The sequence below is a fragment of the Lactuca saligna genome, chromosome 6, assembly GCF_052625555.1.
Source record: "Lactuca saligna cultivar CGN05327 chromosome 6, ASM5262555v1, whole genome shotgun sequence".
Classification (NCBI taxonomy): Eukaryota; Viridiplantae; Streptophyta; class Magnoliopsida; order Asterales; family Asteraceae; genus Lactuca; species Lactuca saligna.
This window is the reverse complement of record NC_136422.1, coordinates 1,949,400-1,972,469: the sequence shown is the minus strand read 5'-3', so window position 1 is coordinate 1,972,469 and position 23,070 is coordinate 1,949,400. Positions and strand designations below refer to the sequence as shown.

The 23,070-nt window shown below is 35.1% G+C and overlaps 1 protein-coding gene across 1 annotated transcript; it reads left to right on the top strand.

Annotated features, from left to right (window-relative positions):
• The first annotated feature begins 865 nt into the window (after positions 1-865).
• On the top strand, positions 866-1,579 carry LOC145000712 (uncharacterized). The gene has a single exon (XM_078959979.1). The coding sequence runs from the start codon at positions 866-868 to the stop codon at positions 1,577-1,579; it is 714 nt and encodes a 237-aa protein (XP_078816105.1).
• The last annotated feature ends 21,491 nt before the right edge of the window (positions 1,580-23,070 follow it).

Below are 23,070 nucleotides of genomic sequence, written 5' to 3'. Positions count from 1 at the left end.
AAGGAAAGACAAGGTAACGTTCATGGTCGTGGTTCATGCCACAGTGGACAACGAAGCCCTTCGTCATATGTATTCCGGAGGACCTCATGGTCAACAATTTGAGCATAAGTATGTGCTTTAATATGTATTCTAGAGGGCCTCATAATCAACAATGTGAGCTTAAGTATGTGCTTTAATATGTATTCGGGAGGGCCTCATGGTCAACAATTTGAGCATAAGTATGTGCTTTGAAACTTTAGGCTTAGGGTAGCCCGTAGCCCTAGTTTACTTGGGTCCAGGTGGTGGGTGCATCATTATTATACATGTCAACACATTATGTGGTGAAGTAATCAACACATCGATTTTTGAAAAGAAAATGAAGGGGCATGTTCAATAGATCAGATGTAACTCTACGAATGAGGATGAACGACCCCTACCCCTAAACATTCATTTCTGTTATCAATCTTCAATGAGTGTGACGTACAAGCTTTGTGGCATGTGATCTTATTCAAAAAGAAAACCAAAAGTTAACTTATATGTACATTAATAACCATGTAACCCTTTTTAACCCATATTTCATATTCTATTAATATATACACGTTTTATAAGCAACGAATGTTTAGTTTGGATTTATGTAAAAAAAAAAAAAATGCATGTCCCAGTATTTATAAGTCCACCAAGTGTTGCTAAATAACTAAATACTATAAAATAAACCACGATTAGCACCTTCGCCTCTCCCTCCGCACTCCTTTTTAAGCGCCTCTCACCCTCCGCAGAATCAACACGATTCCTAGAGAGAGAGAGAGAGAGAGAGAGAATCAGTAGCAAGCAGTTGCAAACAGGCCCACCGGAAAAACCCTAACGGTTGATTTTGAAGCACTCAATTATGGCCCTTTACGTGGATGAAGCAGAAGTATGGAAGTGTCCCAAACATCCGTCGAGGAGAAGAAAGAGTGGAATCTGTCCAAAATGTCTCCGAGAACGCCTCGTTACACTTTGCCCTGAGTGCGCCACTGCTCTCCCCTGTTCCTCTTGTCCACCTCCGGTCGATTCCTCCTCCTCTTCTTCCTCATCTTCCAATTCGTTTTCTCTCTTCGCCTTCTCCCGAGGCGGTAGTCGTCGCGATTACGCTCCGCCGTGTACCGCCAACGCCGACGCAGTCCGCTTGTCAAATAACCTCGAAACCGAACCGTCGTTGCGGAAGTCGCGATCTGTAGCTGTTCCTTTCCTCCGTTCGAGATCTAGGTTCGTTGGGGGTCCAGTCGCCGGATGCGAATCACGCGATGCTGAGATAGCTCCGGAAAACAATAAAGCTCTGCCTAAAGTTAGCCGGAGTAAGATTAATTTCTGGTCTGTGTTTACGACTAATAAGAGTAAAAAATGCGACGTACACGGCGAAGGAATGGAGGATGAATCGAATAAGTTCCATGATTCACCGGCGGTGGATGATTTCTCGATGATGAAGCGATCTAGATCAGTAGCTGTCGGAGCCAGTAGCGCCTTTGGTCCGTCGCCGTCGAAACGAAAGGGATGGTACTTTCCAAGTCCAGTTAAAGGCATCCTTAATTCAAAACCTCACAAATCTGTCGCTGTTGCATAAATCATCTTCTCAACAAATTACAAAAATTAATGTATGTTACATTTTCTGTGATTGTATTTCATAAGATTTCTTTCCTTTCTAATTCAACATAAATTCCCATATATAATCTCAATAATTTAAGCATACAACAATCATCTATGCCTTGTTAAGAAGTTTTTCTTCGATGAAATCGATTAAAATCTGTTTGATTGAAACAAATTGAGAAAGTTTTAAGTCAATTAAGAACAGCGTACACGAAATTTGAAGTCTTACAAGGCAACTACTACACTAACAAAAATACAAATTCCTTGGTCGTTAGCCGTCGATAGAATTTGTTGACCCACCATTTTTAATATCTTAATCCAAGCTTTTTCATGTTCTTACGTGTTTCTGTTATTAAATTTGAACATATGTTTGTATATTAAAGTAGAAATATAGTAAGTGTCATATTTTATTGTATGTGTCCCATGTGGTTTATTAAGTTGTATATTTGTGTGTTTTTTTATGAATAACTTTTTATATGTGCATGTACGTGGGTGTTTGTTAAAACGATTTTGAATGATCCAAGACTCATTTTGACATATCTCTTGTATATGAATCTCAACGTCAATATAATCAAACAATGGACATATCAAGATTATGTCCAAACCTTTTAATCAATAAATACCCATGGGAACAACCGCAAGACATACAACACAAAGAGCGTGTTCGGCAAAATTAAGGGGTAGCGAGTAACATTTAGTTTGTAGCGATTTGTTAAACGCTACATGAAGTAGCATTTGGATTTGAAACGTTTTGTTTAAACTAAATACTAGAAGCTTGTAGTGTCAAACAAAACTTTCTGTTCAAAACGGAACGTTTTGCCAAACACTAAAAGCTACAAACTATCAAACGTTCACAAACGCTTCATGATGTACACGTCCAAACTGCCATTACTCCACCTTTTCCAAGAACACCCCTACTGCCCACCTCCCCCACAGTAGATTCTGGCTGGCCCTGCCATCTTCTCCGGCCAGCCCCCATCATTTTTTTTACAAACACACATAGTAGATACAAACTTAGATCTTTATCCCCACATCCCCTAAAAGAAAATTAATATGTTATAGATGACAACACATTAGCACAATCAAGAATGGGATGACCTAGAGTAAGAAGCATCACAAGTTCTCGGAACAACTAAAACATGGGAACTTAACTCTTCAAGCGTAAGTTGGTAGTAGCAATATTAGCAAGATCTAATATCACTTTTGTTTATTAAATTATCGAGTCAAAATAAGCTCTTTCAGTCAACCTAACTTTACTAACCCAAATCCATATAAGCTCTTAGATTTTGATTGTAAAGTCGCATTAAATTCCTTACAAGTATTTTCAGTAATAGTCAATATTTCTCATAAGCTCGGAAACATAAACATACATGATTTTATGCTTACAATAAATTAAATCATAAGTTAAGAACCCATCGTGGTCCACCACTTGTGTTAATTCATAAAACAATTCTAGATTTTATAAATTAACTAATTTTACTATAAATTCAACCAATTGATTTGGCTACTCATGAAAAATATAAGTTTAAATGCTTTATTAAAACCACAACATGAATCACTAGGTTAAAATCAAATCTAAAACATCTAACACAACAAAAATCAAATACACATATGTACATATCGAACTAGAACCAGACTAGAAAAGTTTATAGTTGTTCATGGATAAAAACATGAGTTTGCTGATGAAATTGGTTAACGCTTCTATAAACGATATAAATAATGAATTACAACTCAAAGTTGTGTACTTTAAATGCTTCCTTGTCCCAAAAGCCATTCTTCAGCCTAAAAAAACTTGTATATCAAGATATTAACCTAAGTCCTAAGATATGTATTTATAGGCTAGAAAAATGTTTCACCAAGCAATGATCTGATTTCAAGGAGTAAGAGTGAGTCGATCGGTTCACTTAATCTGTCACCGAATTCCACTTTTTTGACCAAACTCAAGCGAGTTAAAATTCAGGAAAATTTAACTCGACCGTGTAACTTTCTGTAAATGTCTAAATCTTCGAAAAGTTCAATTATTTCATATTAGCTATGATCTTCATGAAATTGACCAACAACTTCCTATTAACATCCTAAGATTGTTCCAAGGTTTGAACCACCTGAAAATCATCCAAAAAATATAACAATAAAAATGTTCCATAAATTTAAATAAAAGTTCCAAAGTATGTAATGCCTAAACATGATGTAAATGTATGGAATAGATGTAATAAAAAAATGTATAAAACGCATCTAACAAAGATCAAGATTCACAACTATCGGACACCGCAAACAAAACTACTTATCAGACAAGTCGACAAATGTAACACCCAAAATTTCCCACTAAGTACACCACATTAAATTTCTTCATTTACAATTTTATAAAGCATTTTTGGTGTACGTTGGAATACAAAAAGTACATGATCCGAGCCGGACGCTACAATAACATACCTGCAACACAATAATAACAAACAATGTAATCTATATGGCTTAGTGAATAACAAATACAATAACATAAACAACATACATCATCATTTACAGATTTAATTTGTCATTCAAGATATGTCACATTCAGTATATTAATTGGTTACTATTTTCGGATACCACATGAAACCTACTAGTATCATTTTGACCATAAATGTTTTCACCTGGAAATATTGTCAAGACTAACAAATGTTTCACTATTTTCATAACCACTACTTTAGAAATACTTCGTCCAAAGTAAGTACATCACATTCATTTTCCATTCCATATATCAACTATCACCTAAACTTATTTCATCAAGCTATTGGGTTCTACCACCTCAATGGTACATAATATAACGGTATCACATTATATTAAATTCTCATATTTGTGTAAGAATACACATACATAAACATTTAGAGTTAGAGTAGAGTTACCTCAAAACAAGTTACCTTTTGGAGATGTCAGTATCCATGACACCGTCTGATTTTATTCTCACAACTGTTGAAACAATTACCAAACGCTATTCAGTAACCTACTTGTAACTCCTTAACTATTTCAAAATTCATAATCCCTAATCTAACTATAAATTTATCAAGCTTGATTATCACTTAAACTCGTCAAAATCAGGAGAAAAACCGCTCACTGAACTCAATGTTGTGGAAGAAACGGAAAGAAAAATTAAAGAGATTCGAGAAACCATGAGAGTTTCTCAAGTTCTCCAAAGAAAATATGCAAACAAGCGTCGAAAACCAATAAAATTCCAAGTTGGAGATATGGTGATGTTAAAAGTATCTCCATGAAAGGGTGTATTCCGTTTTGGAAAAAGGGGAAAATTAAGTCCTCCTTTTATTGGTCCTTTTGAGATTACACAAGGATTTGGAAAAGTTGCATATCGCCTTAAATTACCAAATGAATTTGAAGGTATTCACGATGTGTTTCATGTGTCGTGTCTAAGAAAGACACTATTTGACAAGTCACAAGAAGTACCGTTGAATCAAATAGAGATAGACGAGAAATTAACGTATCAGGAACAACTGAAAGAAATATTGGACAAAAAAGACACAAAACTATGAAATCAAAAGATTCGACTTGTGAAAATCAAGTAGCGACACCATAGAGGAGTAGATGTTGCATGGGAACCCGTAGAAGAATTTAGAGTAAAATACCCACACTTGTTTAAGTAGATTTCGGGGACGAAATCTTTTTGAGAGCAGGATAACTTGTGACACTTGTTTTGTTAGAATGAACCATATGTTATAACTAAGTGATGGTGTAAAAATATGTATTTGAGTATATTAAAGTGATTAAATTGTAATAGAAATGTTGAGACCAAAAAAGGTATATTGGTCATTTTGAGTAAATGATGAAATCAAATATATTAGTGAAATCTTTTTTGATATAAATAAATTTGGTGTTTATAATGAAGTTTTAGTATAAAATGTATATCTATGTGTATTAAAGTTTGATAAAAATCTTGAGAAAAGTATTCAGACTAAAGAGGGTATTTTGGTCTTTTTGTATAATTGTGAATTTAAGTAGAGTTTATGTGAACGATAAAGGAACGATGTGATTTTAAAGTATGAATAATTTCTTAATCGAAAGGACTTAATGTATTTAGAGTGGGATAAAATGAATGAGGTTAAAATAGGAAAATTATGAAGAATTACTGAACTTCAACATTCTCGACGTGACAAATGTATTGTCACGACGTGAGGCCAAAGCAGTGATAAGGTTGACGTAAGGTGAATAGTGAGGGCAATGTACTTTGCAATATTCATGACGTGACACAGATAGGCCACACCGTGAGAAAGTAGAATACCATTTTCTTTTATGAAAAAACATTTTAGCGACGGACCAGAAGTCACAAATAAAACGAAAACGACGACGTGGTGAGTTAACTAGGTCACGACGTGACAAATGTGTGATATCCCCAATTTCATGGCCAGAAAGGATCAATCTATTTATGCTTATTTAAAATCAGTCTGTCCTTTTAAAAAAAATAATATTGCATAATTTGTTTTAAAAAACATGATAATGATATTATCAAAACTTTTCCGAAGAAATGTATTTTATTATATTAAAAGCGTTGGGATGTTATCGTCAATACAGTATATAAGCATAAACGGAAATAATACAGGCCTTACAATCATCTGTTATTCTATTGGTCTATCATCCATAAATCTTTCATTACTTATCACACCTATGCTCTCGTGTCACTACCTCTGATACAAGAAATTGAGTGAGTCACGCTTGGGAGCGTGGTGAGCACATAAGGTTTTCAACCCACAATTATTATATTCATTTAATGATATATTAGTCAAATAATTCAACCCGGTTACCCATTCCCGTTATCCGCACGTTCTGTCCATAAAGCATCTAATTCAGGGGACCTATCCTAAGGAATCATCTTCGAGATAGACACCATTGCTTATGGGATACCTTAGAAATATATGTCAGTAAGGGAACCATGAGGGGATAGAGTACACTTAGTTCAAAAACACCTATAGGTGGCGAGCCTGATAGCGTTCCACATGACTATTCAGAATAGTTTGTAGTCGTCATTTATACTCCGCTAGACGACTATATCATATTTAAAGTTAAGGTCTCTCATCATCTATTTCATCTATATCATATTTCATCTACCCATCTCTACTCAACATATTTATAGGTATAAAATACATATACAATTTAAATCAAGTAAACATGTATAAATCGTTCATCTAGTATAGATATAGATAATATGCACATATGGCACATAATTATCATAAATAATATATATATATATATATATATATACACACACACACACACACATATATATATATATATATATATATATATATGTGTGTGTGTGTGTGTGTGTGTGTAAGATGAAAGTAACTATGCACTCACTTGATAAAGTGGGTGACTAGAAAGTTGGGCAGTGCTTTGCTTCCACACTTGGCTTTTCCTTTGATATGGCATAGGTTTATTTATCGATAAGTCGTAGTTTATTATCTTTTATATGACTAATTAATAGTCTAGACTCCCCAACAATCCCAATGTCTACTAATCTATAGATGATAAGAGACAATCAAGTAGGATCATATCGTAGGTAGGGTCCGTTTGGTATATAGAGTATATTGTTTAGAAATCTCACTTTAAACACCTCACTAAATCCAGCCTAGACATCATCCCTGTAAGTAGATCAATCAGTAATATGATGTTGGAGCCATCAATCAACCTTATTTATAAATTTATAACAACAAGTATGAATTTTAAATATAAATTACACTAAAATAATATAGAGTGTAATTTAACTTATAGAGATTCCCTAGACAAAACTCTGGAAATTATACTGGCGGAGTTACTATTGATGACTACTACTTATCGGACACTCAGAGAGCATAGGGCTTCACCGGTATAATAGAAACTAAGGAAAAATGGCTAATAATCGAAGAATATTGTGAGAGGGAGTTGTAGGGGTGAGGAAAATGGACAGGGGAGTCGAGGCTATTTATAGGGAGGATTTACCAATGCAAACTGTGTATGCGGGTGGGCGTCATGCACTTATATCCATGTGTTGGCTGCCATGTGTCCAATTATGGTTAGAGCCACATCGCCCCCTTCTAGAAGATAGGCACATCACACACTACACGAGCCAATATTTAGATTTTCAAAAATGCATAAGTTCTTTATACACAATTCGTTTTTGACGTAATTTATATCCACACATAGCTATCGATGAGATCTACATTTAGACTTTGTTGGCTAGTTTTGATTTTATTTATTTCACACATGCTTAGGCTGTTAAATTCCATGTAAAATGCTTAACTTTTTCATCCGACATCTGTTTTTGAATGTTTTTATATCGTTGAGCTCGTATCAACGAGATCTTCAACTCTCATTTAGATTGTTTCAGCTAAAAATTAACCGATCTAAAATTCGATTTCTGAGTTGTATACTATTAAGCTGAATCTTAGAAAAATCATAACTTCCTCTGATGAAGTCAAATTTAGAAGTTCTCCATATGTACGCTTTTGGTTTAACGGCTACTACGACACTCACCACGATGTGGAGACCTCTTGGCCTCATCGTGAGCACATTAGGAAAAAATAGTCACAAAACTAAGAACCACCACGTCGTGGTAAGCCCATTACCACGTCCTGGAAACTGGCAGATTGTCATATTCTTTATTAAGATCTTAACCCTTTCATATCTAAACAATAACTTCATATCTAATCCTTTTCAGTGACTTAATGGATAATGCTTCGAACTATATCCTTCAAGACTCCACCATAAGGCAAGATCTACAATTCTAAGTCCAATATGTCCTTAATGAGGACAAATCTTGATCATGGACACAAAGTAACTCAAACCATGGCTCTTTTCTCAATTACCTGAAGCTTGGAGACTAAAGAGTACCATAAAAATCTCTGGAGTTCTTCAAACTCTAAGAGCATCCATGGAAGGGACCAACCCACAAAAAATAACCCCAAAATTGAATCTAGAAGAATAAATGCCAAGCTATGAAGTTTATACCTCAGATGGCTCATAAATCAAAAGAGAATGATGGATCCAAAGTAGCTCTTTTCTTCCTTGCACCAATGTGAATTTCCTTCTCCTTCATGCTTCACCACAATCCAAATAATAAGGTCGAAATCATGAAGATAGGATATCAAACATCCATGGTGGCTAGGGTTCCATTCATCGCGTCATGGCACTAGACTTTCCCAAAACTCTTACCTTTGATCCATTCAATTCCTCAACTGATATATCTTAGAAAATGGGTGTTACAATTCTCCCCAACTTAAATTAGATTTCTCCCTCGCATTCAGTCCTTAGAAATTACCTCTTATATAAACTACAACCCTCTCATGGTTCTTTTAATCCTAATTCAATTCCACTAGTCGGCACAAATCTCTTAGTATGGTATGCAGTTCCCACCTCAAATCCCTCATGAACAAAAGCAAAGTCTATTCATGGACTAGACGCCTTACAATCAATCTCTCGACTACCACAACATTAGATCAATTCCCTAACCAAAAGACCATTTCTGATACTCTTGCCAATTAAATCTTCTAGTGAAAACATGCGCCCTGACTGAGAAAAGTCATTTAACCCCATTGCGAGAATCTCACTCCCAAACCATAAATCGAAGACCATAAGGTAATGCTCTACAATCTTGCAAAAAATTCCACCCTATCATCATCCATGTTGACCGAAATTCACATGTTTGATCTGACCATAATCTCCATGGAATCATGTTGTCCTACTCATAAACTAAGTTATGGAACCCCACGAACGACCGCCATCGTCGATAACCTCGTATACAACACACTAGTGAAAACCTTAACAGAAACCAAATGAATTCATATTAAAATAGATTATATACCCTCTCAGCTCTAAACTCTCAGATCTTCTAACCACTAATAACTCTCGTGATTACCCTTGATCTACCAACCACTAAGAGCTCTTGCGCTTACTCCTGATCTGCGAACCACTATTAGCTCTCGGGCTTACCTCCGATCCGCCAATCACTAAAGCTCTCGAGCTTACTCCCCATCTGCCAACCACTAACAGCTCTCGAGATTACCCCCTATCCACCAACCACTAACAGCTCTCGAGCTTACCCCAGTCCGCCAACCACTAACAACTCCACTCAACCTAGCATAGGCATACACTGAACCTATGAAACTTGACTATCCCTATCAGGCCTTTTGGACCATGACTCGGACTCCAGGTCCCAATCAAACAAGAACAGAAAAGGAGATCCTTACTATAATTCTTAACCTGAGCCTCCAAATATTCTGGAACTCTAAACGTGAAAAATATTACGGAATCACCTATGTGACGTATAATTAAGACCATACAAAAAGCATTTTCTAACCAAAAACGAACCCGCCGCAGAACTCAGAAGATTGAATTATTGTGCAAGAGTCACTATCTTAAGCAGTCTGGCCGAAGACTGGAACCTGGTCCAAAATTCTCCCGCTACGAATTTTCCACTCTCCCCCACTTGGAACATACAAATCATTCAAATGTGGCCAACATGAAAATAAAGCTCCAACTCGAACTAACTAAAGTACTACTTATTCCTTCCCTAAGGAATAAACTGAAATGGACTAAGATAGTCCTTCGAACCGTTCAACTCAACCCCAAACCTTTATAAAAAAAGAACAAGTGGATAGATCAATTTAAAAGTTATAAGTCTGTCACCCCAACCCTGCACTCCATCGAGGACCTCGTAACACTTCCAATGCAAATGCATACACAAGAAAACATTCATCCATAATGGAACTTCCATAAGCAAAACCCAATTCATATATCCAAAATAAAATAATTATAAATCTACCTACAATCGTCATTGTCGCCACACCTGGATCCTCTTCAATAAACTATTAGCCTGCTCCTTCCATCCTAGGCACCCCATCCCTACCCTAGCGTCCATATGGCATCTTCCATGCTAAAGGTGTAGAGTTTTGCACTTCACCGGAAATGAGAAGCGAATATTAAGCTCTGATGTGGCCCTCCCAGTCGCAATGAAAACAAACCCGCACACTCTGCCTGCAATCCCTGCTGAAATGTCCCTCATTTCCACACATGTGACATGAAAAAGATTGACACCTTCCGTCATGAAACTTTCCACACTTATCACACCCGAAACTCCTCTATAATTCTAAGTCCAATAAATCTTTAATGAGGCCAAATGTTGAACATGGACACAAAGTAACTCCAATTATGACTCTTTTCTCAATTACCAGAAGCGTGGAGACCAAAAAGGACAATAACAAGCTCTGGAGTTCCTCAAACTCCAATACCACCAAAACCACCCAAAATGACCCCAAACTTGAATCTAGAGGAATAAATGCCAAGGTATGAACTTTATACCTCAAATAGCTCATAAATCAGAAAGAATGATGGATCCAAACCAACTCCATGCTTCCTTGCACCAATGTGAACTTCCTTCTCCCCCAAGCTTCACCACAATCCAAAAAAATAAGCTCCAAATCAAGAATGTACACTCTCAAACATCAATAGAAGCTTGGGTTTCGTGATAATGGGTTAGGGATTGAAGAAAATTTCCTTTGAGATTAGGTGCTTAAATATAGAAGAAACCTTAAAAGATCATGAGCTTGGGCTGCAGTTGTTGCCACATCGTGACATTCCTCTCTCCACATTGTGACGTCCATCATATATGCGTTCCATGCATTTGGCATGTCACGTCGTGGTGCTCCATTCACCATGTCGGGGGACTAGATTTTTCCTAAAAGTATTATGTATTGATTGGAACATCACTTAACTTGTATGTTATAATGTTATAATGTATATGCAATATGTATAGGATGTATGTATAATGTATATGCAATATGTGTAGGATGTATATATAAGTGTACTTGTATGTATATGTATGTATGTATTGATTGGAACATCACTTTACTTTTAAAGGCTTATTTGGAAAGTACAATGTTATAATGGAAAAAATGAAAAAAAAGTAGGATGCTATAATGTATATGCAATATGTATAGGATGTATGTTTAACTGTATTTGTATGTGTATGTATGTATGTATTGATTGAAACATCACTTAACTTTCAAGGGCTTATTTGGAAAGTACGATACTATAATAGAAAAAATGATAAAAAAAAGTAGGATGTTATAATGTATATGCAATATGTGTAGGATGTATGTATAAGTGTACTTGTATGTATATGTATGTATGTATTGGTTGGAACATCACTTAACTTTTAAGGGCTTATTTGGAAAGTACAATGTTATAATAGAAAAATGAAAAAAGTAGGATGTTGTAATGTATATGGAAAATGTGTAGGATGTATGTTTAACTGTATATGTATGTATGTATTGATTGAAACATCACTTAACTTTTAAGGGCTTATTTGGAAATTACAATACTATAATGGAAAAATAATAAAAAAAAGTAGGATGTTATAACGTATATGCAATATGTGTAGGATGTATGTATAAGTGTACTTGTATGTATATGTATGTATGTATTTATTGTAACATCACTTAACTTTTAAGGGATTATTTAGAAAGTACAATACTATAATGAAAAAAATTAGAAAACAAAAGTAGGATGCTATAATGAAAAAAGTGATACTATAACTAAAAATAAGTACATCTTATAACTTTTATTGATACGTTGGTAATTGTTAGTTTGGTAATAGTTTCAAATGTTGGTAATTGTTAGTTTAGTAATAGGTTATATGTTGGTAACTGTTTGTTTGGTTATAGTTTGATATATTGGTATATTGTAGTTTAGTTATAGTTTGATATATTGGTATTTTGTAGTTTGTTAATTGTTAGTTTAGCATAGTACAATGCTATAATAGATAAAATGAAAAAAAAAATGTACAATGCTATAATGTATATGTAATATGTGTAGGATGTATGCTTAAGTGTATTTGGAAAGTACAATACTATAATGGAAAAATGAAAAAAAAAAAGTAGGATGTTATAATCATCATGACCTTAATTTGTAAAGTAGAATATTGTAATGATATGTTGGTAATATATTTTGTACTTTGCTTATATTTTCGTAAGTTTAGGCATAACATAATGTTGTAATTGACAATGAAAAAAAAAGTGTAATGTTACAATGTATATGCAATATGTGTAGGATGCGTGTTTAAATGTATTTCGAAAGTACAATGTTATAATGGAATAATGAAAAAAAAAGTAAGATGTTATAATCATGATGACCTTAATTTGTAAAGTAGAGTGCTATAATGATGTATGTTGTTTATGTTTTCATAAGTTGTTTAACGTATAAAACTATGTTATTTTCTTTGTATTTGGACATGCTCCAAACAATATTATAAGACCCGGCATGTAATACGACACTTGAAGAAATGTTTTGATTGTTACCACAACGGAATAAAATCGGAGGAAACGAGGGAAGCAATGATGATGAGTAGCTACTTTTATGATTTATGTAATGTTCTGTTTGTATTAGTATTTTAGACTACTATTTTGGACATGATGTTTGGATTAGTATTTTGGATTGGATGTCGTATATATTATTAAATTTTAATGTTCGAACTATTTTTCTGCTGATAATGTTTCATAGCAGTTTTTATACTTTGTATACTATTTTTCTAATTTTAATTTTAAATACTAAAAAATGGAAATACAATAGTGGCGACGCACGTGTATTAGTGGCCACAATCCTTTAGCGGTAACAGAGAGCAATAGCAGCAACCTTTGGAACATTAACAGTAAGACAACAACGATGATCTTTTATCGGCGACAATAGAGTTTTAGTTGCAATATATGTCACCGCTAATACTCGTTATTTTTGTAGCGGACGAATTATTAACATAAAGAGCTTTTAACATAGTATGAGAACGAAATTAACTTGTCAACTCAAATAATCACATCAATTCATGATGATAACTTAAGTAAATAATTTTAGTACGAAGACCAGTGGATATTAAAACAATCGTTTTCATTAAAATCAATTTTAAATAATTCTTTTGTGGTGGCAAGATGGTTGGGTTGCTTCGAAGAACTTTTTTATAAAGTATATCATAAATCATAAAAGTATAGAGATAAAATTTTGATTCAAACAATTATTTATTGAATGGATGGACTATATATTGTTTGGTATAATACTACAAATGACAATTATTTAAGAAATTATAATACTCTAGAATACAATTAATAAAACAAAAATTATGTAAATGACTAAAATTGTAATTTAAAAATATAATAAATAACCAAAATATCGTAAGTAACCTTTAGTTATATTCTATCACCCAATCCAAAATCTCAATTTCCACATAGCTGTTCTTGTACATCTTGTATTCAAGCCTTAAATGTTGTACTTTGTTTTGCTTTTAGCTAGTTTTGTTTTGGAAATGACAATAACAAATGAATAACGCCCTACACTCAAAGTATCAACATTGCAAATTAAATATACATATAATTAACAAAGGGTTCTAATCCAAATCCAATAGTATCCCGTATTGCATTCCGTTTTTGAGGTTGAGAGCCTACTGGTTGAGTGGAATTCCAAAAGGTATACATTTAAAATATTGTTAATCTTTCGCGATTGATATGTCACTTAGCTCTTTAAAAAGAGTTGACGTTCAGATTATATGATTTATTATTTTATTTAAATTTAAATTTGTTTGCCAAACAAAGTACATATATATTAAAAGAGCACATGCAAATTATATAATGCTAACTAAATTTAAGACATTTCCCGAACACAATCCTAAAACTTATTAAATGAGCCATTATGAATTGAGTTGGTGAAAATGAGGGACGAAACAATTTTGAAAAAATTAAACCGAAAGGATTTTCAGAAAAATCTCACTCGAAAAAGGTGGAAATTAAAAAGGTCGGAAAAATATGGTTGTTGTCTGCCACCGTCACACACCATCACTCACCCGATGATCTTGTGGCCCTCTTCTCACTTTGGGTTGATCTTGTTAGCAACTCTTTTGGGCATTCGCAGCTTGGGCCAATGATATTGTTAAAGTTATTGGACCAAGTCCACTGAGGTTTGGGTTGCAACTCTAAAATGTTGTCCGGTTGTTCAATAACTATAAGGATTTTCATCTTTCTGGTTTCTCGTTTTTTGGTACTTTTATAATTACATTGAAAATAAAATACAACAAATAACTAAATCCTAAATATTTCAATAGATCTTCAAGTGTTCTTCAAAACACTAAGAACACACACTAAACCTACCAACCAATTTCATACTAATTAACCAAAAACAACATATTCAACCCAAACCAAAACAAGTCCAAAACGAGTAAGAACACCTCATGCACTAAATTACATCATATGTAACGAACTTAATGATTTTGGTATTAAATCATGTATATGATTAACAACAATAATAGTGCTTTACTTGACAATTTAATACATCAACTTGTTAATTAAATACACCATAAATAATTAAATGAATTTGTTAAACAAATAACAAATAAACCCATTTATTTATTTTCCTTTAGATCAATAAATAATCTATTTACATTTTATTTATTTACTTATTTTAATTGGTAAATAATAAATTTATCATCTATAAATATATTATTTATTTATACCTTTTAATTTCATTTGTATATGGCTCCATAAATTCACGTATGCTTAGACCTGACATCAAAGCGAGTTTTTGACTTTGATCCATTCCAACCTCATGCAAACTTAATGGGGTTTGATCATATTTTATAATTCATTTAGTCTGTAATGATCTGTAGTTCCGTACACACGCTAACCATTATATTAAAATGGTCCGTTATGGATCACTATCAATCCGATTCGTTTATAACTCGCCTCCTCTAAAATTTTAAAATATAAATTTATTATTTATAAGATATACATTTAGCAATCACTGATACAATGTTAGTACATGATTCGAGGAGTGCGATCGTTCCATTTCCACTTCCCAGTTCCTAATGGTCAAATTCCACTCGACTCTCGATACAAATAACTATGCCAAATCATACAAGTTTGCAATAGTAGACATTTGTATTGTTTTGGAAATGTTATTTATCAAGATAATAATGAAGTTCATTTCAGAATAAATGTTGTCTGGTTTTACTTTTTAGTGATTCATGTTATATGTATTTGTAATGCATAATTATAGTCGGATCTTAATATTGTAAATAGGTTGGGTAAAATGGTTGAAAATTCGTTGACCTAGTGGATAATGATATGAGCTTAATTATTCAATAACATGCGGGTTACGGGTTGGGTTTGGATCAACATTTAAAAGTACTTAATGGGTCCGGATCAAGTCTGATACGCTCCAAGCCCACTCTATTTCTAGGTCTACGTACATTTACAACAAATACATTGTTTATTGCATATTAGATCCTACACTTTGTATTACACTGTTTATTGATACTGTATGCTTTGTTCTATTGCCATATTATGAGTTATTTTCTATGACGCTTTCACTTTGATAAATTTGATACATATGACAAGCTAGTTTTTGGGAGTGGGTTATTAATTTTCTTAAATTTAATGCATAACCGAAAACTACATATCATAAGTGGATTTTAGATGCAAATTAGGATTATTATAAAATTTCTTAATGTTTGTGATGGTTGTTTGAAAATATGTTGTTTGTATCTTGTGTATGGTTATGGTATGGAATCGTTTGATATGGTGTTATGCATGGTATGTTTTAGTTGTAATTGCATGCACTTATGCTATTTAAGGAATTGGTAGTCACATGCTGAAATATGTTGATAATATGATGAATTTTATTACATGCTTCATTTCTCATTAAAGTTGTATGATTAACACGTCTATGTTGATGTATGGTTTTTTTGCAGGGTATATTGGTGGTATGGGTAGAACCATGTAAATGTAATTGGTTGAAAGAGCTTAATCCATATCAGTCGTGAGTTGCACGACCTTTCTAGGTGGTCGTGTGACACGTGGTTCGCGTGCACCCTCGTGTACAAGAACTGGAGTAGTGTTGGATTTCTGGTGTGGTCGGATCAAGCATCACGTGGGAATTAGGAGGTGTATTGGTAGAAATGGCAACATTTGTACCAATCCTGAACTACACCATGAATTACTCGTACATTGCAAAGTCGGAGTAGTGAAAGTAGAGTCTCAGGGTTGGTGTTTCGGGTGGAGGTCATGAATTACTTAGAGCATTCGACTAGTTGTGCACACAATTAGTGAACAGGGTGTTTCTCTTGGGTTAGGTAGCACTAAGGGACACTTCTCTATCATACGGTTAGATAGATATATTAAAAGGATGAATTTATGAAAAAAAAAAGGTTGGTTATATAATAAAAGGTTGAATTTATAACAAAAGGTTGGTTATATAATAAAATGTTGAATATGTAATGAATAGTTGGTTGTGTATGAAATGTGATTGTTTATAGTTATACGGTTGTTCATAAAAGCTATACGGTTGTTCATATATGTTATGTGGTAAAATGGTTGTTGGACATTTATGCATGTACGCATTTGAGCATGCAATTGAATGATCATATGTTGTTATTGCTAAGTGATATTTGCTTCTCATTTTTATTCTTCATCGTAAAATGAATGATTGAACCATTTAAGGATTATAGGTTTTATATGAAACCATTATGAACTCACTCAACAGGGGGGGTGACACTTGTGTCTTTTCTCTTTTATGCCTTATACAACTTAAGAGTTTTGTGAGAGGGGTTAATTATGGGGTAGTAAATGCTACCATTTCGGATACGTTTGATGTTTTATCAAATCAAACATTTACTTTTGTTATGTTTTAAATGGTTGAAATTATGATTTTGGTAATGAAGTAATGTAGTGATTTGAATGTTTTTTGAAATAAATGACCAAGTCTTCCGCTAACGTATTCTGTTAAAAAGTGTTTAAAATAAAAGAAAAAACATTATGGTAAAAATCACGACGTTACAGTTTTCATATGAAGTTTGATAAGAGGAATCTCCAGTGTGAGGATACTAAGGTGATCTGTTAACGTACTACGGTGAGTGGGCGACCAAGGCGAGTGGTCCACCTAGATCCATACAGTCTTTCATCACCGTAGATTCTTGAGCTTGAAGTTCACCGAAGAGTTTTTATAGTAAGAGACCTTTGATCTTGTTATCTCCTTAAACTATCATCTTCACCATAGTTCACTATTTTCCCAAAACATTAAGGAAATGTTGGTTTGTTTCATGATCACTTCGAGTAATACCTACGTTTGAGAGTTTGGTGACGATGATGTTGAATCTTTTGAAAGAATCATCAATACTTTCTCTAGAGAGAACTTTACAGCTGTTGAAATCATTTAGGGATGTGGTTAGTTTCTTGTATTGAGATTGTTCAATTCCTTCATAACGATTCTTAAGAACATCCCATAATTCTTTAGTAGATTTGCAATTGATGATAGATCAAAGATGTTAGGAGGAACACCACAAGAGATTTCATAGAAAGCAATTTCATCTTTTTCCATCTTATCTAAGTTATCGTTGGTACGTCTAGTCATGGAAACTAGACCACCTCCAAGTCTAACTTGAGCTCCATTAATGATAATGGGTGTAAGGAAAAGTATATGTGGTCCTTTTTCTATGGATCTCCATACTTCCTTACCAAGTCCTCTTAAATATCTCTCAATTCTTTGACACCAATGATGATATTCACTTGCAACAAGTATTGGAACTCGATTAGAATCTCCAACACTATTAGATACATTTAAAGAGTAAAGTTGTGCCATTTTCCTTCAGTTTTGAAAAGGATGAACTAAGTGGTATAGAAGGCCTTTTCAATTAGAGTTTTTCCAAAAATATTGTGAGAATTTTTGAAAATGTTAAAAAGCAACCACTATGGGTCTATAACCAATTGCTAAGAGAAGAACTTATGTTTAAGTGATTATGATGCAAAATATTAACTTAATATCATGGATATTTAGTTAGCTCAACAATAATAAGGTTGTGGAATTAAGAAGGAAACATAGCAGCAAGATTACAACAATAAATTTAAGCAAGTTACAGATACTTGTTGAATCATAACAAGATTTGCATGCAAACTCGGGTTGGTAAATAATGAAAAAAAAAGATAAATATGGAGATAAGAAGGCTTGTATTTTGATAAGGCTATTACAAGATGAAAATATATGGACACACTTTCTATCTATCAACATGACCATCTATTTATAGAAGCAAAAAGTACATGTCTCGAACTAGTCAATACAAAAAGTAAGATAAGGTTAGGCGACTATGCTTGCCACGCCTAAACTGACACATATAACCAAACACTCAATGTCAGAAAAAGCTTATCATTTCACTGATTCCCCAGTATCACAAAAAAAACAAACTACTAGAAAATCTTCGCAAGTATCCAATATCTCCGGTCTTTATAAACTCTTCGGCATGACAAAAACAAACAACTCTTCGCTACATCAACTCCAATGTATTCGCTTCAAAAAAAATATATTCTTAGATACCAAGGTGGTAACACTCGGTTCCAAGGTATTTCTTATTTTGACCCTTATTATTTAACTAACTAGCAAATTTGGTTCTAAAGGGGTGAAACTATAATTTTGGTTTGGGGGGGGGGGGGGGGAGTGAGTATGTTGGGCGTACGCTGTCTAGGGACAAACCCTAATTTTTAGGGGTTAGACCCTATTTAAGCAACATTATGGAGCTTGAAGCTGCCCCCTCATCAACATCCTTCCCTCTAAAGATACCTTATGAAAGCCTAGCCATCTTTGGTGCATTCTTGAGCTATTGGTTGAGTTTTTGGCCCTTTTTGGTGCATAAGAAAAAGAAGAGACTTGTTGGTGGTGCATTGTTGGAGTTGGAGCCTCAAGATCCATAGTTATCTTCTTCATTTGCAAGCTTTTGGAGGTAAAAAGTTCTTACCTTGATGGTTCCTTTGTTGAGATCTCATTTATGGGTAGATTTAGGAGCTTTTGGTTCCATAACCTTGATTCTTGGGAGTATGGGCTACTCTAGAACCTTAGAATGGCATTAATTAGTAGATCTGAGGTCTTAGAAGCATAAAAATCGAGTCTTGGTGGTCTTGTTTCAACCATGCATGGGTTGTGGACCTTTGTAACGTGTTTTGGACATAGGGTTTAGTGTTGGGTGCTTATGAGCCAAGAAAGTTGGTAAAGTCATCGACTTTATGTATTAAGACATAATTTAGGGGTAGATAAGAAGTTAGATGTAAAAGTCTTAATGGGTTAAGTCAATTATTGAAAGAAAGGATCTCTGACCAGTATGTTGGGTGTACGTTCGTGCATGCCACACATACTGGTTTTGAGTCCCGTAAGTGATATGTGATGATTACTAAGGGTGTACTCGCCAGTTGGACTTTTTGGGCAATCATAATTAGGCCCAATAAAGGAAAGGTAAAATGGTCTTTCACCCTAGGAGTTGGGATTAAAGAGTTAGACTCTCAAATATGGTTTATGTAAGGCCCGGATCCTAGTATGTATTTTAAATCAAAATTTTCATTTTTACAAAGGGACTCAACGAGTTGGCGCCCCCAAACTCGTCGAGTAGGAATGGAATTTGGACGTGGGACTTGAAGTCTAATCGACGAGTTGAGAGCCTCAACTCAACGAGTAGGGTTGCTAGAGTGAAACCCTAATTTTTAGGGGTTTGCACCTTATTTAAACACCTTAACCTCCAAAGGTTGGCCTCATTTGTAGCCTCCATCGTCCCAAACCCTAGCCACGAAACCCTAATATGTTTTTTAGAGTTTTGAGCCATTCTTGGTGCTTTCTTGAGGTTTTAAATAAGAAGAGACTTGAGGAAAGAGCAAGGAAGTGAAGGAGAAGAGTAAATCCATAAGTAGAGCTTCATTTCTAGTTCACCTGAGTTATAAAGCTCTTATCTTGCTTATTGAGTATTTAGATCTAGTTTTAGGGCTTTTTCTCCATGTTTTGGTTCAATAATGGCGACCTTTGGGATTTAGATGTCCCCTGTGGAAATAACCTTCAGATCTAGAGTCGTTGAGGGACTCCATGGCATAAAGGTGCCAACTTTATTGCTATAGGAGTCCTATGCAACTTGTGAACCACTTTTTAGGGTCTTTTGAGCAAAATAACCCATGAATGGATGTAAAGTTAGTAACTTTACGTGATATATCGACCCTAAGGGACCAAATCTATGGTTTGGAAGCATAAAACCTAACTAGAAATGATTGAATGGATTTATACTATGAGGGACTCGACGAGTTGTTCATGCAACTCAGCGAGTTGGGTCGTGGTTCCCCAACCTTTTCTGTTACTGGCCAAACTCGATGAGTTCATGAAAGAACTCGATGAGTTGGATCGAGATTTCCAGGGTTTTATGGATCACGGAACTCGACGAGTTAATGGACCAACTCGGCGAGTTGAGTCAACTAGGATGTTGACTTTGACCAGGATGTTGACTTTGACTTTGACCATTGACCAAAGAAGGGTTATGAGTATGAAAAGGGTTATTAAAGGAAATGCTTATGTGTAGGAGTCTGAGAGGGACTGATTTCAGAGCAGGAGCTTTTGCAGCTACTTCCCAGTTATCGATGTGAGTTACCTTCCATTAGAAGTGGGTCGAAGGAACCAATGTCGGCCCGATAGTAGTTGATTATAGTTGCGATGATTGTCTTTGTGATAATTGTCCAGTATGTCATTATCTGTTATGCTTTATGCGCTAGGATGCTATGATATTATGTGATAATGGTAGGAGGGGTAGGTTAGACCCTGTAGCCGCTTGAGATAACCCGAAAGGTAGGCCGGGCACCTAGATATATCTAACAATATATTATGCTATGTTATTATGTGGTAGTGGTAGGGGTGAAATAGTCCCCGTAACCGGTTGAAATAAAACGGAGGGTAGGTCGGGCACCCAGATATGCCTGGTAGGGTAGGTCGAGCACCCATATATGCTTGGAAAGGGTATGCCGGGTACCCTGGTATGCCTGAAAAGGGTAGGTTGAGCACCCATATATGTTTAACAGAGTAGGTCGGGCACCCAGGTATGCCCGACAATATGTTTATTTCATGGTATGTGGTATGATGGGGGAACTCACTAAGCTTTGTGCTCACAATTTTCAGTTTTTATTTTAGGTCCTTCTTCAAAGGGAAAGGATCCGACACGATAGCAGCGCATCGCACACACGATTTTCCGCACATGGGATTCTTGGGATTTGTACTCTGACATTATTTTCCTATGATATGTTTTTGAGATGATTGAGTTATGGTTTCCATGATATGAGATAACATGGATGGCATTTTTAGTAATATGTTTTATGAATCTTTAAATTAAAAATGAAATTTTTGGATCATGAAATTTGGGATGTTACAAGTTGGTATTAGAGCCTTGGTTTGAGGGATTCGGACACACATTCGAGGGTGTTTGAACTCAAATCGAGGGTTTGAAAGATTTTTACAAGAAAATAATTTTTCTAAAAATTAAAATAAAGGGTTTTGAGAAAGAACAAGGTGTGTGATGCGTGCAATCGGCCGAGCTCAAGTAAGTTTTCCCCAAGATACCGATACATGTTTGTTATTATATATGATATGATTATGAGAACTGCATGGTAGATTATGGCTAAGGATCTAGGAAGATGCCTTATATGCCTATTGTATGTGCTTGTGGAGCTGTATGATATTACTGACTAGTCAGTGATATGATGACCTGAGTAGGATATGCTTGGTTTGGTTACTCGATGCCCGAATGTTGCTTATTTTGTGCTTTTAGGAGTTCTAGTTATCTTTAACTAATTAGTAAATGAATACGTTAAGTTACATATTGCGAGGACTAAATAATTTCAGAAGGTTAGGTCTAGCCTTATCTCGCAGCTCTTGTTTGAGTCTAACCGTTGTAGGGTAGGACCTCTCATTCAAATAATTATATGGTCTTAGTGATATGTAATTGTATGCACGAGCTAGTTAGGTAAAGGTAGCAGGGATTTATTTTGCACCTGATAGCGGAGAGTAGGTTAGAGAGTTACCCTAGGGTAAGCCTATGATGAGATTATTGCAGCGCGCAATAGTAGTGAAAGGGACTTAGTGAAGTCAAGGTAATCCTTGAGGAAAGTATGGATAGATGTAGAAGATAGTATGTCGCGTACTACTGAAAGTAGAGGATCCGTAGTCGAATCAAGGAGGGCTTAGATAGAACAAAGGAACTTGTAGAGTGTGTGAGACCTCTCGAGATTATGTATGACCCTGAAAATTATGTGTTTTGTTTCAGAAAGGTGGTGACACTTCACGGAGCAGGAGGTTCAAGGTCTGGGTGAGGTTCAGGTTCATGCCCGGGTGCAGGTTCCGATCCAGTTGATGACGGACTACGTGAGTTCATTGCATCTAATATTACAAGAGGTATCCTTGAGGCGACCCCAATGATTTTCGGATCGATCAAGTAAGGGATCATCGAGCTGATGGAGGAGCGCCTCGGGGCATTCAGAAGTGACATGGAATCTAGCCAGTCAGGGATGCTCACACTCCCCTTCAAGGATTTCAAGGGATGCAGTGCGCCAAACTTCATGGGGGTAAAGGTCCCCATTGTGGCCAAGAGGTGGATTGCAGACATGGAATCTGCACAGTTGATGAGCTTCTGCCCTG

Bases quoted from the DNA above. Each gene is read 5' to 3' on its own strand.
- LOC145000712 (XM_078959979.1), top strand. From the start codon at position 866: ATGGCCCTTTACGTGGATGAAGCAGAAGTATGGAAGTGTCCCAAACAT.